We start from the raw sequence: 17,680 nt of genomic DNA, 5'->3' as shown, positions 1-17,680 counted from the left end.
ATACTTAATTGAATATAGAATTTAATTATACAGTCCTTAATGGACCTCTAACTCCTAACCTAACTTAGAAAACCCTTGCTATTACTACCACACCTCTCCACTATCATCTTCTCCCTAGCCTTTTTGGCTCTTTGATAGCTGCTTTAAATGTCTTCAGCTGTATTCAGTGCACATCCCTGCTCTCTTGAGACATATTTTCCCTAAAACTGTAAAAATACTTCTGCTTTAGTCTAATTTGTCTTTGAACATGACTAGTTACCCAGTTACTTCTTACTACGAACTTGCAAAATTAACCCGTCTTTTCTCCTTACGGATGATCTGCTGTATTTTTAGATTTTATGCTATTATTTCAGATTTCCAATATTTGTAGCTTTTCTCCATTTTTATTTGCAATAACTTTCCGATCTCAGCTGGGTTCCAGCAGAGGTGGTTTGAACTGAATCATTTGGGCACAGCCAAAGCTACCTACAAACTTCTCATTGCAAGATGCTTCAGAGGGGAATTGACAAATTAAACTGGAGCAATTTGTCTGCTCAGCCTCCCTCAAAAAATGTGAAGGAAGAAATAAAGATTTGCATTTATATCACCTTTGATGATCTCAGGCACCCTAAAGTGCTTTACAGCCAATGAGTTACTCCTAGTCAGAGGCTCGGAATCCTGAGGCGAGTAACTCACCTCCTGACTCCCCAAAGCCTGTCCACCATCTACAAGGCACAAGTCAGGAGTGTAATGGAATACTCTCCACTTGCCTGGATGGGTGCAGCTCCAACAACATTCAAGAAGCCTGACACCATCCAGAACAAAACTGCCTGCTTGATTGGCACCCCATCCACAAACATTCACTCCCTCCACCACCGATGCACAGTGGCAGCAGTGTGTACCATCTACAAGACGCACTGCAGCAATGCACCAAAGCTCCTTAGACAGCACAAGAGCAGCAGATGTATGGGAACACCACCACCTGCAAGTTCCTATCCAAGTCACCCACCATCCTGACTTGGAACTATATCGCCGTTCCTTCACTGTCGCTGGGTCAAAATCCTGGAACGCCCTTCCTAACAGCACTGTGGGTGTACCTACCCCACATGGACTGCAGCGGTTCAAGAAGGCAGCTCACCACCACCTTCTCAAGGGCAATTAGGGATGGGCAATAAATGCTGGCATAGCCAGTGATGCCCACATCCCATGTATGAATAAAAAAAAAGTGTAGTCTGGTTGTAATGCTGGAAATGCAGCCCCAATTTGCACACAGCAAGCTCTCACAAACAGCGATGTGATGATAACCAGATAATTTGTTTTGTGTTGTGGATTAAGGGATAAATATTAGCTAGCACACCAGGGATAACTCCCCTACTCTTCTTCAAAATAGTGCCGTGGGATCTTTTACTTCCACCTGAGGGGGCAGATAAGGCTTCAGTTTAACATCTCATCTGAAAGAAAGTACCTCTTGCAGTGCAGCACTCCCTCAGTACTGCACGAGAGTGACAGTCTAGATTTTTGTGCTCAGGTCCTGGGGTGGGACCTGAACCCACAATCTTCTGATTCATGAGGTGAGAGCGCTCCCAACTGAGCCTTGGCTGTCAGCTAAAAGTAGTAAAAATACTTTAATAAAAATACCTCATAGGGCAGCAAATGATAATGACCTTACCTTTAAAGATCAGTGATTTTGGCAAAACACTAAGGTTGCCTTTTTGCAGTAAGTCAAGAGGTCATGCAATATCCACATTACCTCCGCCACTCTGTTGGCATCCTGCATGTCAAATTCCATACCTCAGCCAAAATCCCATCTTCAAGAAGAAAAAAGGTTCGGCAAGTAAATTGACAGTTCTTGCATGACTAGATGAAGCCAGCTATAAAACAGCGCCATTTGTTTTTTTTAAAAAAAACTGTTGTTGTTGATCCCAATTTGCAGTGCCATGGCATATTGGAAGAAGGTTATATAAGCAACAAAGCAAAGTCGAAAACTTTCTGTTACAAGTCCAAAAAGCAGCTGCCTCAGCAAACTATCGTTATACTCTCCTGAGGTAAAAATTGGTTGAAACTTCAAGTTTCTCAAAGGCTGTCCAGTGGTGATTACTATTGATTTTAATAAAAACTGCCATGAAATGTAGCTTTGATAAATGTCACACATTGAGGACATTTTCATATCACCAGTGTAGGTTAAATTCAAAATCAGGTTTCAGAAACAGCCTCTGTGCCATCCAAAACCATGACTGTAATGTTTCAATTCCAAGCATGATGCGTTTTCATCTTGATTAAGAAATAAAATTCTTCGAAAGAAACTGAAGAAACTAGCTATAAAAGAGAGAAACATGCTTAGGTGTAACTTGGAATGCATCAGAGTCATGAAAATGGGCATTAAAGCTCATTTCAGAAATTGATTGTACCAGAGGCACAAATGAAGCAAAATATTACTGGATAGCCTGAATGAAAATAATTTCCTTCGACACTCCCAGATGCTCTGCACCTTTAAGTTCACAGACACATAATTTCACAAATGTTAATTCTACCTTTTTTATGCTTCTAATTTTCACAATTGTTGACCAATGCCCCATGACAAAACACGAAAATTAGAAAAAAAAGGACTTCAATGACATGAACATAATTATAAATAAAATGAAGGGTTTTAAAGTGATCAGAAAAGTGATGAGAAATAAAAATCGAAAACAGCGTCTTCTGATCCATAAAGATTGCTTAACTTTTTCCACAACCAGGCTTTCAGCATTGCTCTCATTCTGATTAAGTTAGCTACAAACAAATTTGTTCTGAAACCACAATGATGGGCCTTATTATCTTCAGAATTCCAAGTAAATTTGCTCTGTTTTCAACTATTTACCAAACCGAGACCGAGTATGACAATGGGATTATTCCAATGTTCTCATGCCTGTAGTCAGAGCACTACAAAGGCCCAGCACCACCAAGTTGTGTCTGGTGGCTAAGATCGCATCGGTAGTGAGCTTGAAAGGTATATTTTATTCGTTGATAAGTATATATATCAAGAATTACTGGAATACTGCTGCCACCTACTCGCACAAAGATTTACTTTCCTTGAAGTTTTGAAAATGGCATTTAAAACAAATAGCTGAAACAGGGCTGAAGTATTGAAAAGAATAATAGTAAATTGTGCCTTAATGAGATATGAACTACTCAATGACCACTTGAATCTGCCGGAGATAGCCAGCACACCAAACAGGCTGTAAATGGTGACTCTGGTATTTTTTATTCATTCTCCTTTTTATGCATCAAGTTGCTATAATCTGGAATTTACTGCCTGAAAGAGTGACGGAAGCAGGTTCAGTCGTAACCTTCAAAAATGAATTGTATACTTGAAAAGAAGCATTTGCCAGGCGAGAGTGAAAAAAGTGGGTCTAATTTTCAAAGAGCTGGCACAGGCATGGTGGGCCAAATGGACTCCTTCTGTGCTGTATGATTCCATAAGTCTTGTGATATAGGCATTGCTAGTAAAGCCAACAATTATTCCCCATCCCTGCTTGCCCTTGTGGTAACAATGGTGGGCTACCTTCTTGAACTGCTGCAGTCCGTGTGGTGAAGGTTCTTCCAGAATGCTGTTACGTAGTAAGTTCCATGATTTTGACCCAGCAACAGCGAAGGAACGGTGATATATATCCAAGTTGGGATGGTGAGACTTGCAGAGGAAGTTGAGGTTTTTGTATTCACAGACACCTACCGCCCTCGTCTTTCTAGGCAGTGGAGGCGGTAGATTCTTAAGGTAAGGCCAAAGAAGCCTCAGGGTTGCTGCAGGGTCCTGTCGATAGAACACACTGAAGCCAGAGTACGCCAATTGTAGAGGGATTGGATGATTAAGTTGGTTGATGGGTTATTGTTCATTTGGACTGCTTTGCCTGGAATGGTGTTCAGCTTCTTAAGTGCTGTTGCAGCTACAAATAGAGAATATTCCAACACACTCCTGACTTGGAGCTTGCCGATAGTGGAGAGATTTTGGGAAGTTGGGAGGTGGGTCACTCGCCACAGAATACTTAAATCTCTGACTTATTTCAGTAGCTGTGGTAGTTAGATAGCTGATTCAATTGAGTTTCTGATCAATAGTTACCCCCAGGATGTTGATGGTGGGGAACATGCTACTGGCATGCCATTGAATATCAAGGGGAAATGGTTAGATTATCTCTTGCCTGGTTATTGCCTGGCACTTGTGTCACATGAATGCTACTTGCCACTTATCAGTCCAAGCTTGGATGGTGTCCAGATCTTGCTGTATGCAAACATGTAGTAGTTTATCATCTGAGGAACTGCAAATTGAACAGAACACTTCGCAATCATTATGAAGGTGGGAAGGTCATTGATGAAGCTGCTGAATACAGTTTGGCCTAGCATGCTACCCTGAAGAAATCTTGCAGCGATGTCTTGGGCCATTGCGCTCCAACGACCACAACATCTTTCTTTGTACTAAGTATGATTCCAGGTGCTGGAAAGTTTTCTTGCTGAAACCCACTGATGTCAGTTTGTCTCGGGCTGCTCACTCAGTCGAAGGCTGCCTTGATATTAAGGACAGCCACTCTTGCATCAACACAGAAATTCTGCTCTTCTGTCCATACTTGGCCAAAGTTGTAATGGAATCTGGAGTTGTTATCCTGGTGGAACTCAAACTGAGCATCAATGAGCACGCAATTGACAGTAATGCATGGGAAATTTGTTTGATTTAAATATGGCCAGTTTAAGTGGTGGGTACTGTACATAATTTCTGAAGCAATATAAATGAAGTGACAAGGAATGCAATTTTAAACTGATTTCTGACAACAGATGAATGTTGACATTTTACTTTATCAAAGCAAAATTATATAATTCGTACTAGGTAACAGGATAGAAAAGTACATGAAAAGGTGGAGGTGGGGAGTTACTGGGGGGGAATCAAAGCAAACACAGTAGGAATCTTCTACTGTACACTGTTCTAAATAAATCTCTGTATGCCATAGTAACTGCTTCTTCCAGTTTAATAAATCCATTTTTTTTGAAACAAGAAAATGAAGATTACTAACAACATGATATGAGGATAAACTTCATGGTGTTATCAAATCGTGGAGAATAAATTTACCTTTAAACGATAACAATTATTCGTGCTGGAATTACTTGACATTTGCCAATGTGGGTAACTTTGATACGTTGCCAGGAAACAAAACTGCAACTAACTCACAACTTTGATCACTTCCAAGTTGCTGCAGAAAAGCACTTTATAACCACATAAGGACTAGACGGTAAACTAAATTTAAATAAATGATTATGCAAATACCTAATTATGAAATATAAAAATTATGCTGTGCATTGTCAATTTTTCTGGCATATCATAGAAAATATTTATGTATATTTTTTTTTAAATGAGGGTTTTTAACAGGCAGAATTTACCACTCCCAGGTGACAGGAATATAGGGTGGCATTTGTGACTTTGATAAGAGCCATTTCAGTATTGTGGTATGGGTGGAAACCTAATTGGAGAGATTCAAACATTTCAAGTTCAAGATTCTAATCCCTAACTTACATGGGTTTCAGAACACAAGTTAAACTGACATACCTTTTCACTTAGGAAGAAGGATATGGCATTAACTAGACTCGGCTTGTTAATTACTTCCTTTTGGAGATTTTTTCATTCAACAAGATGGCAAAATCAATGCCAAGGAAAGGAATGATTCTGTAGTTCAAATACAGAGTGTGAATTCAGCCACACAGTGAATCTCTTTTCACTTTATTCTAATCATAGTAGGTCTTAATCCCAGATTGAGAAAACCAAACCCAGCTGTACAACTCCCACCCCCACATTTCCCACTGTGGCTTCTCTGAATGAAATATTCAATGTAGGTAACTCAGAGTTATGAAGATTTTGTGCATGCAAACATGAGCCGAGTAAGAAGTGGTTTGAAGTTGCAGAAACCCATTTCAGTCAGGTCCTTTATGGCTTGCTGACAGATTTGGCTTTCATCCTATAAATGTGGCCTGAATTCAGATCCTGGCCCCAGAATAAATAGGTCAAAATCCTAACTCATTGTGACACTAAATCCCTCATTTCACCTAAATATATGATTATAGTGCATTTGGGCCAGAATAATAAATTGAAATATAATATAAATTGAATAATAATAAATAAAAGGTAAATGAGGAAATGAAATGCAAGAACTATTTAATTCAGCTTCTCACAGGTCTATAAGACAGCTGCCACATAATGGAGTTGTGTTTTCCTTTTATTTATTTGTGGAATGTGGATGTCGCTGGCAAGGCCAGTATTTACTGCCCATCCCTACTGCCCTTGAAATGGTGGTGGTGAGCGGCCTTCTTGAACTGCTGCAGTCCATAAGGAGAAGGTAGGTTAGGTAGGGAATTAGTGGAAAAGATTCATTTATGTGTCATTCATTACGATTTTAGAAGGATATTTCGTGAAATGCTTGACTCTAAACAGACTGTTGAATAAACAATTGTATATTCCTTTAAGAGCATGGAGACAATGTAATAATTGTGGTATTCTCTTAATCTTCGCTATCCATGTTTGCAACTAAATGCATTCTCCATTGGCATCACCATCCCTCTCACCTTAGGAAAAATACTTCCTTATGTGTGTTGTGAAGAGGTACAGTTCGTCAGATAATTAACAATGATCCTGTTGCCCATTTATTTGGCACCAGAGGTTGAAAAGGCTGCCAACCATGTACTCTGACTTCCTCTGAAAGATATCATGGTATCAGATCATACTGTTTAAATTAAAGCTAATACTTGGGTTGATTTATAAGATTTAGAATTGCACAGATATAAAAAGAATATAGCAGAAAAGCTAACACTACAATTACTTAATACAGAGTTAAAGTATTTCAAATATCAAGTATGCAAAACCAAAGTCCTTTCCAGAATCTTTTAATTGAGTCTTCTCTGACCTTAATATGCATGTACTGCACCCCATAAAGTTCTATTACACTCCCAAAACATGCTGAACGACCAGCTAAAAATAGGGGCTGAATTTTCGTTTCAGGTCTCGACCCTGACGCCAGGCTTGAATCTGGGTCGGGAACCTGGAAATGCCAGTGGCAGAACCCCGGAAGAGAAATAAGTGGCCACCTCTGGAAGCCCTGTTCAATTAAGAACACGAGCGGGTTCTCGAGGCTGGAGGGCCAATAGGAGGCCCCCCAGTACTGAACGATGGGAACCCCCATCTGTAATAGGTGGGCGCTGCAGAAGTCAGTAGGCCCTGCCTCCATTTCCGGTCACTGGCAATAAATGTGGGAACTAAGGGCCATCGGTCAAAAGGGGTAAAGACCCCCAGAGTAATGGGCACTCCTGAGACCGCCCTCCACATTGAATGAACCCTCTGGCTCCAAAGACTACCCGGCCCGCCGCAGGGAGGTCACCACCATTTCAGCCATTCATGCCGTCACTCCATCTCCTGTAGAATTCCGTGGAGGCAGGAATGTGTCGTGGAGCCAGCCCAAAGGGATTTCCCTCCCAGTTTCGGGATCTCACCCGCCTCCAGAACCACCTCCACAGGCCCTTGAAAATCCAGCCCAAGATAACTAATGAAACAATTAAAAACACAGCTTGGCATTAGTCTGGAGGTCACCAATATCAAACGGAATCCCTATCAAGTGGCTCCTATCACAATCATCCACACATCTAAGTTTATTTACGTCAGGGTAAGGGAGGTCCATGCTTGGGAAGAATACTTTATATTTCAAGCAACCAGTGTCAATGCCAAGCACTCAAACACCACCAACTAAGTTCCCTCCATCTGCCCCAACAATGTGCATCATCCCAATCTCAGAAGAGCACCCTCCAATGCACCATTTATTCCATTTTTGATACCAATCATACTTAGGTCTATGTGAAAGATATTGTTAATACAAGACTAGTAGCAGCTTTTAGCTACAAGCTGGATTTAGAATGCCCCAATTCATTTGGATTTGAACTCAGATTCCAGAGTTATGAGGTCCGTGCCCAATCCACTATGCCACCTAGTTTCCCTGATCATCAATGTTTTTAAATTGACCAAGGAAAGGTTTGTTTATTTTTGGAAAAAATAAATTTGCTTCACAAGATTCAAACTGCAGACCTGAACGGGAAATCAAAGCCACCAAAAATCCATCCAGAACTGCAAAGTCCTTGGGTTCAGTTCAATCTACCTTTCACTTAAATGGCAGATGAAATTAACACAGCCTGGGAAACTCACAAAAAATTCAGTAATTATTCTTTTTGTAATTTTATATCTGTAATTTTACCAGTCAGGGACACAATACCGCATTTCCCCATGATGACCAAGTGTTACAGTTTCAAACAAACTGTCATCTTATCCAACTTCTAAAATGGTACTGTCTCACTCCAATTATACAGACTTAGTTATTCCAACTTTTCTGAACGCAACTGTGCATTTGAAATCTTTATGTGACCAGAGCTATCAAAAGCTTGCCTATTTAGCCAGGTGTTACGACCAAGGGGGGAGTAGTACACTGTTAATTCAGTCCCACTTCTCCATAGGTCACAGCAAATCAATAAATTTTCCCACTTACCGAAATAGCCAATTAGATACTCTATTTGACCCCAGAATAAAGCACACAAACCAGGTTTCTTTAATCGACAACAAAATTAACCGTTAATTATAAAACCAAGTCTTAACCAATAATGAAGTAAATCTATATAAGAATTGAGATATCAAAGCTCCTTATTTTTCCTAGCCCTCATACACATGCAAATACATTCAAAAACCGGTTAACCGGGAGGGAGGGGACATTGGTTTACAGCTGTTTCAAAGGAATGAAAGGAATAATAAAAAACAACTTAGACTGTCATGATCTGAAGGAATTTCTTCGGTTTGGCAAGGTGGCCCAAAGTCGAATAATTGCCACTCAAAGGCTTTTCCAGGTACGGTTGATGAACTGTCCATGATGGGTTTGCATTCGAAGAACTTCAACAGTAGAAGGCTTCACGTAGGTCTTCCATCAAGGGTGTCCAACAGGTGTCAGTTCTCACACTCAATGCAAAAGTCCTTTTTCAAAGATGCAAGATTTCTGCAAATTCAGGGTTTCTTTGCAAATGCAGGAGGCAACAGTACCACATCATACAAGCTTTTACTTTTTAAGAGCAAGGATTCTTTACAGAGAGCTAATACTTCTTCTGGGTCTTCTTCTGATCTCCAGGAAGGTCAAAATCAAATTTCAATTGCCTGCTTTTGTCCAAACCGACTGGCTTTTAAAGTTGAAAAATGAAACCCTAAAACCTTCCAGAAACAAGTCACATGCCTCACTCAAAGGGTAGCTCTGAGGTCAACCCCCCTGCTGGTTTCCTTGAAATTACCAGCTTTCTAGTCCTTGTTTACAAGTTCAGCTTTTGTTGAACTTCCCTTCAAAACATCCATTTTCAGCTATTTCCAGATGTCTCAATATCCACGGAATTCCTTCCAGTTTTTAAAAACATAGAATCCTAAGTTTTAATACAAAAAAAATCCTCATAACACAGGACAAGCAGTTCTGAAATCAGGGAGATTTGATTTGGGCTTAGGGAAATGTGTTGAAGAATGTGTCATTATCTGGGACATTTAGGACTGCGTCAAAAGATTCCATGTGCTTCAGTACTGTAGCAGAGCATATTATCGTCATTCAATTAGGTTTAGCAGTATGTGTCTTTCACTGCTTTGAGCTATGAAGATAAATCAAAAATAGGAAGTACAGGCTCTGTAATAACCTATTAGATTTGCTCATAAACCTTGAGCTAGGAAAAGACTGGTAGCAAAATTCCAACCGAAGATCTATTGTAGCTTTCACATTATGTACATATATCATACATTAGATAAAAATATTTTCTACACGTTTCTAATCATCACTATTATGAAGAGACATGAATGAACATTCAACCACATTCAAAAACCTAACTGCATTCTAGCTGACTCTTTGAAGAAAGGGGTTCTGAGAATGTCACTGAATTGAATGGTGAGCATTCCTTCTCAATGGAATGAAATAGAGATTGTTTCCCCATTTAAACTGTGCCTCATGCAACAGGCATTTCCAATAATGGAGAATGAAGAATCTCAAACTGCTCACATGCAACCCCTTGTGGCCAGTTTTACAGCCACATTGGCAGAGACAAGAGGCCTGGGAATCCATAGCCTTTCCTGGGCAAGCTGATGCGTAATGCAGGAAAAAAAAAAAGAATTTTCAAAGTTTTATCCGAGGTACATAGGAATTGCTTGACAGAGAAAGACCAAGGTCCATCAAACCATAACAATCAATCTCTGCCAATTGGTCTGCAACAGATCCAGACATGATGCAAGGATCGCTCAGTGGAGAAGAGCTTTTAAAACCATAGATCCAAAGTCAACTGTTCTTTCCAAGCTTGCTACACTTACCACGTCACGTCTCAAATTACTCATTGTTATGACCAGGTGAGAAAGAGGTCTAGGGTTCCCTTTCAGCTTTCACCTGGTCTTACTGGAACAGGGTTTAATTTTTAAACACCCGTGTTCTCAGCTCCCCCTTTGGTGCATCCGTGTTCACCGCTTTCCAATTATAAGGCAAAGAAACCAGCACAAACAGGCTTTCTTATGTTTAAAGAAGAAAAATTGAAATCTATTGAACTTAAACTCTAATTTGCTTGATGCCCATGGATACATTCGATGCGCCCAAGCTCGCATGCATATGTGATACACACATGCAAATAGAGACAGAAAAGAGAAGAAAAATAAAGTGTAAAAGTCTGAGGCAATCTCTGAAGAGGGTTTTTATTACTGTGCTTCGAGCTTGCTGTCAAGTCCTTGACTGTCGGTAGATCTTGCTTTTCATTGGGGCCCAGTATTCTTCTTAAACCTTGTTCACTGTAGGAGACTTTTCTCGCTTGGGGTTCATGTGTCTTCAGTGAGTTTTGGAGTTCCGTGAGAAAGAGATGGGAGCAGACAGGAGAGGCTGTGGCGAGTCAGCCAGGAGAGGTCTTTTCAGTCCAGCAGCAAACAGCTTTCTGCAGATTCTCAGTTCAGACTGTACAACTCAGAAAATAACCCAGACTGTAAGCAGGTTAGTCATGTGGCTAACTGGTTTGACCACGTCTGTTTGTGGATTGTATTGGAGCAGGGGATAGCTCCTTTGTTCCAAGCACTGTCTGTTATGATGTAAAAATGTCTTTCCAGCCAGGGGACTGGCAACCCCTCGTCACAGGCCTTCTCTTCTTCCCAGCAACGATTTGAAATTTAACGTCCATGTGGCAAAATTAATGTGCCTCATTCTTGGCAGGTGGGGACCTGCATGACATCATATACTTCATAACAACCTGCTATTTTCTGAAAGAAATGCATCTAATTTACAGTTGAATGAATCAATACTAACTGTTTTCACCATCTCGCTGGTGAGCCTGTCCCATTGATTGACCAGTCACTCACTGAAACACATCGTTTCTGCTGGTTCGTTTTGAATTTACTCCCCTTCAAGAACAGGCTGAGTTCTCTGTTCTGGACAAGGTGAAATAGCTTGTCATGATTTACATTATCCAGATTCTTGAGAATCTGAAAAAAATACTATTCAAATTGTCACTCAACCTTTTTTTCCAGTAAGAGCATGCCCTATTTACATAATTCCTCCTCATAATCCAAATCCTCCATCCCCTCACATTCTGGCCATTCTCTTCCATATCCTTTAAATAGCTGCCTTTTTGTACTGTGGCAACCAGAACTGTACATAACTGTGCTCGCACCAATGTGGTAGGATTACCTATTTTGGCTCGGTATTGACCTTTTAACACATCTCAACATCTGATTTACTTTATTTGCTGCCACTGAGCATTCATATAATATCTTCCATTTATTGTCAATCAGGATCCTCAGATGTTTTATATATCAGGCAAGCCCTCCACCTGTGAAGAATGAGGAAAATTAATCTCGCTACATGAACATTGGTTTTAAATTATTGAAGAAAGAACTAACTTTAAAAAACAATTGGAGCCCCTGACTGGAAAGACATTTGCATCGTGACAGGGTTGGAACAAAGGACCCAGTCCTTACTTCCCCAATACATCGAAGAAGTGGTCAGTCCAGTCTGGACACATGACGAGCTGACTATTGGAGTTTGAATTTGAACTTCCAACAGGGAATTTAAAATCAGAAAGCTGTTTTTTCCCTGGACTGAGAACACTTCTCTTTTGACTGCTCTCATCTCACTCTCACCAGCTTCAGAAACCATTGAAGACATATGAACCCCAAGAAAGAAAAGTCTCCTACAGTGAACAAGGTTTAAGAAGAATACTGGGCACCAACAAAAAACAAGACCATATCTTCAATCAAGGACTACAGCGAGCTCGAAACACAGTAACAAGATATTACCTCAAATCTTTCCACTTATCTTTTCCTCTGCTCTTTTCTGTCTCTATTTGCATGTGCGTATCACGTATGCATGCTCGCGCGTACACGGCATGTAACCTTAGGCCTTAACCAAATTAGAGTTTTTAGTTTAAGTTTTAATAAATTACACTTTTCTTCTTTAAATCTAAGGAAGCCTGTTTGTGCTCATTTCTTTGCCTTATAATTAGAAAGCGGTGAATAAGGATTCACCAAGGGACAGCTTGAAATAGAGTGTGTTTAAAAATCAAATCCTGTTACAATAAGACCAGATGAAGACAGTAAAAGACCCCTAGACACATTTCTCACCAGGTTGTGACAATAAAAGCAAAATACTGCAGATGCTGGAAATCTGAAATAAAAACTAAAAGTGCTGGAAATACTCAGCATGTCCAGCAGCATCTGTGGAGAGAGAAGCAGAGCTGACGTTTCAGGTCAGTGACCTTTGATCAGAACTGGCCAGGTACATTTTCCAGGTACATTATTTTCCTTCCATTTAATGAATAAACCAATCCTCAACAATATAAATTAGCACCTCAATTGGTGAAGTATACATGAAACCATTGAAAGCAATGTAAAAGAGTGAAAAACAATTATAATTATTGCACACAAAATCTAGGCTGCACAACCCAATGTAATAATGAGGGAAGAATAAATTGCTGAAGGCACCATCCTTTGAATTAAACCAAGGACTCATCTGTCTGTTTTGCCATCATTATTGGAATACTCCTACAGAGGGTTCTTTGCTAGAGCAGACATGTGCATTTCTTATGAACCTTGGCTCTCCTCATGGCAGAGAGGATCCTTATGCTCTGGGACCTGGCGTTAGGTATAAAGACCAAGAGCCAGGTGCTTCATGGGGTTCTGGGTGTGGAGAAGGGCTAGTTAAGGTGATTCCGATGGACATTAAAGATACCATGGCATTATTTAAAAGAAGAGCAGAAAGTTCTCCCGTTGCTCTAGCCAACATCCTTTTCAGTCATACCAAAGAATATTAATCATTTAGTTATCACAAAACAGGTCACTGCACTTCAGAATAATCAATGTGAAGTATTTTTAAATATTTAAAATATGTAAGTATGTACTAGATAAAAGAAAAATAAGAAAGCTAAGGATTTGTTGAGTGTGTAAGACAGTTAAATTTCTTAAAGTTCAGCAATATTTTGTTATTCCCTTTTCCAGTCTTTTCCACCTCTCTGAGGCAACATGTTAAGACAGAACTTTATGGCCACCATGTCACTCTACAGTTATTTTTCAAGTATGAATCTACGCAGCCAGAGTGCCAACAAGTAGCGCAACCAAGGGATAGGGGGCAGGTAATCAGAGTCAAATTTCTCCTCAGCTATTGCCCAGAAGGAAATGCTACTGAACTAAAGGTTATGGAACAGCAATCAAGAAAGCTATCTACTTAAATTCTCCCCTTCTCAGGTTGTGTTAAAATTATGATGTCTGTGAATTGGAACAAAAGTGATGCAGTTTTGCATGCCATATTAAAAGGACATCGAAATATACATTTGACAGAATACCAAATTCACCACAAAACTCTGAAAAGGGAAAACAAGATACATATCATTAATAGGAATAACCACCGATAAATCTCTGGTCAGACTGTTCTAAGTTCAGAATTGCTTTGATGTCCCTGTTGTTTTCTATAAATCCAAATATATGAAGACAGTAACACTGAAAATAACTTAATGAATCACTTTTGGCTGGAGATCAATTTAAATTACAATGGACCAAATCCAGATTGGTCAGATTGTCAGTAGTGCCGTATCCTGCAATGCACATCCCAAAACACCTAGCACACAAGCTGTGAGAGAAACAGTGGTTAGAACTAAAGCAACTGAAAGCTGAGAGAACTATCAGCTGGATTGAATCAAACTGAAGGTATTGTTACATGGTTATGAAGTTTAACATGCCAATCAGAGTATGCAGAGATTATGAACTAACAGTTGCCCGGTTTCTTCTTTTTAATGACTATCTGCTGTCAAATTCTACAGATAATTTTTCAACAGCGGCTGGTTCAACCCACTGCAATTAACTTGAGCAATCATGGGAGTATCAATAAATTTTGGATGTTGAGAATGAATTGTGAAAAGTATATTAATGCAGGTGCTCAAGTGTTGGCCATGCCAAAGGACTTGCCAATACAGAGTTGCCAAATTGTCTGGTATAAACACAGTCCAATTTTCTCGCAATCCATTTTCAGGCGGAGTTGTTCCACAGAAAACTGCATCCCTAGCCACTCTATAATTATCAGGAGTTTTAGGGCAAAGAAAATAAACAAGAGATCATGCAGCTACTTGGATGAATAGTAGACATCATCCATACTTAAGATCAGATGTACCAATGTTTATCTGGATCGCATCAAGGTGTGAAAATTACCTGATAACTAGACCGTCACAACTGTTCTCAGCATCTTTCGAGTACAGCATTCTTCACTTAGCTTTCGTTACAGCTGACTGCACAGTACGATCACCTGTAGTAAAGCCAAGTCCAGAAAGATCATCAAGTCCAAAAGCTACTGAACAAACCCCACACCAAAAATAGGTGGCAGGTCACTAGAATTCTTGGAAGTGACCTCTCAGTTAACCGTACTGCAGCTACTGCACAGTTTCCTTATAAACAGGCAATAAAGAAATTAGCCTCTGTTCTGATAAAGACTTACTTCCTGAACCATCTTATCTCTTTTCAAATGCTGATGGGCCTACTGTATAGTTCCACTGTTTTCATAGCAGTTTCCACATTTATAGCTTTCAATGCTGTCGGACTGCAATTGTTTTCTTTCGCACTTGCCAGTCTCCAGCACAAATCTGGTGGGTGGTAGTAGGATATCGGGCAGCAGAAGGCTGCTGCCAGGGATCCAAAGAAATGATCCCTGGCACTCAGTACAGGTAGTCAGAAGGGATTCTGGAGGGCCTCGTGATCAGGGTAAGGAAGGCCTATTTTTTTCTTTTTGTTAGCTTCTCTTGGCCACACAAAAAAAAGTTTTAAAAAAAACCTTTTAGTCCTCTTCTGACCTCTTGTTCCTACTGGGTTTGTCAACTTTATCTAATTTTGTTTCGCTCCTTTACAAATACAGAAAATAAAACAGACCAATAAAAATAAAAGGAGGCAGGACAGCCAAGCTCTTGACAGTCAAAAATATTTGGCTATATAGCTAAAAGAAAAATCTATTTGAGAAATTTGCAAGGATGTCACCATTCTACAAGATAAATTTTAAGGAAGTTGCTTGTTTAGCTCCAGTCATCAATAAATTCCCACCATCATTAGCCCAGACACAATGGGCCAGTAACAGGTTTAACAGCCACGACGGCTTCCCTGTGCAGGCCTCTCATTAAGAGGACAGTCGGGCCCGGATGCCATCATCGGAACTTGATCTGCATATTTGAACAAACTCACTAGTTGCTGGTGGATGCCCATTCACCTACTCATTAGAACAGGTTAGGAATTGAGGATATGGAAGACAACAGGATCAATGCAGTTAATTCCCACAGGCCATTTTAACTGTCCATCTGCCTGGTTTCCACCAGGCAGGGTTAAAATCAACCCTAGTGTCTGGGAGATAAGTATCAATGCAAAAGTTGAGGATGTAAGTGACAGTTAACAATAAGTTGATAAGAATACTGAATTGCGACCCAAAGAAAATCAGCAACCTTCCCCGACCCCCAACCAACTCCGCACTCACATTTTTCTCAGCTATCCCTCAACAAATGTCAGTGCAAATGCTGCCGTATTATGTTGTACTTGTGTGCTTAACTACAGCTGCTTGCTGGAATGCTTTTAGTTGTACAAGCAACGGAATGTAAATTGGAACTAGAGGCTCTTAATGTTGGAATGTTAGCTGGACAAATAGCTTTTTTCCCTTTTCACCCCATTTACTCGGTTTGGTGCAATTCCTGGAAACACTGAGTCACAGCGGTCAAAAGAGAAGTCTCATTCAATTTAACCTCAAATTCTCACATACATCATTTCATTCTTCTTTTATTAGCTGTTCAATCATTCTCTGAATCCAACCACACTCATCACTGCACTGGTATAATATTTTTGTGCCAAAAATCCTCATTCATTGCAGGACGTCTCTGCCAGCTGTTACAGCATTGTTGAAGATGCTTACAATTTCCAGAGATCACAAACACAGGAAGGAAGATAGGGCATCTCAGCAAAATGCCTCGCATTCTATATGCAGCTCTAATCAGTAACCAAACTCGCTCCAAATGCCAAAGAAAGTTATCCCCAAAAGGCACTTCCCACGTGGAAGCTGGGGAAAACAAAACATCAGGAGGCGATTCACAAGATTGCCCACATTGCACTACCTCATGGCCAATTTTGCAGTATTGACAAAGGCCGAGGGACAGATTATCTACTTGGTGCCTTCAGATGATGTCAAATGGAGGGAGACCTGGAAATGTGCAGAATATACCGTTAAATAAACACAGGTGGGAAAAAGGAAAGAAATAATATCTCAAGAAAGACGTGTGCCATCATGGAAAACAGTACAAAAGGGTGATAAAAAGCACATTGTGTTCAATCTATTTCATTTGTACTTTGTAATCTGTGCAGATATTTTGATAATGTTATGATAGTAAGGAAGAAAGCTGAACTAGATTTTTACACGACACATCATGCTCATTTTTCAGATCATTTACATTGCATACCTCCTTTATAAATACAGAAATAAAACAGACCAATAAAAATAAAGTGAGGTAGGACAGCTGAGCTCGCTATCGCCAAACATATTTAGCTTTAGAGTTAAAAGAAAAACCTGCTTGAGAAATTCGCAAGAATGTCATCCACCCTACAAGATAAATTATAAGAGAGTTGCTTGTTTAGGCCTATGGAAAGTAGCTCAGGTAATTAATGAATTACAACCATCTACAGTTCAGACACAGCGGGCCATTAACAGGTAGCAGAATCCAGTTTACTGGTTGGTAATGTGAATTAATTCCACAATGCAATTGTTTCATACATAAAACATGCCAGTAAAAATCTCTAATGTCCATTATGTCATGCATGCATGCGTCAGAATATTATGATATTACCTTCCATGCCAACACATTTTCTAATCGTGAAACTGACAGGTAAATGTGAACACAAGTGTGCTAATTTCTCCTTTGCAGCAGCATGAAGAGTGCCAACCAAGTCCACAGGAACTCCAATTAGAAACATAACTTTTGCTTTTAAAAACGCCTGCATGGTCAGCGGTGGTGTTTTCTATTTTACGGTTTGTCAATTTTTGTCAGTTTTGGATATTTAATAAAACTGAAAGAACATTAACCTCAAAAGCAACATATGTACTCTCCCACATGCAAACAAAGCAGAAGATAAGAGATGAAAAACATTTGTAAATCCTGTTGT

At 39.9% G+C, this 17,680-nt stretch overlaps 1 protein-coding gene across 6 annotated transcripts in view; it reads right to left on the bottom strand.

Annotated features, from left to right (window-relative positions):
- Positions 1-17,680, bottom strand: part of opcml (opioid binding protein/cell adhesion molecule-like) — a 1,070,268-nt gene that overhangs the window by 900,889 nt on the left and 151,699 nt on the right. Inside the window, exon 2 of one of the 6 annotated variants that reach the window (XM_068053865.1) lies at positions 14,708-14,801. The exons of the other annotated variants lie outside the window; for them this stretch is intronic. Within the exon in view, the coding sequence (XP_067909966.1) occupies positions 14,708-14,757 (50 nt within the window). The 5' untranslated portion in view covers positions 14,758-14,801. The remainder of the gene's footprint in view (positions 1-14,707; positions 14,802-17,680) is intronic. 6 annotated transcript variants of the gene reach the window in all.

The sequence above is a fragment of the Heterodontus francisci genome, chromosome 22, assembly GCF_036365525.1.
Source record: "Heterodontus francisci isolate sHetFra1 chromosome 22, sHetFra1.hap1, whole genome shotgun sequence".
NCBI lineage: Eukaryota > Metazoa > Chordata > Chondrichthyes > Heterodontiformes > Heterodontidae > Heterodontus > Heterodontus francisci.
Note: the sequence above shows the minus strand (reverse complement) of the source record. Positions and strands in the feature narration are given on the sequence as shown.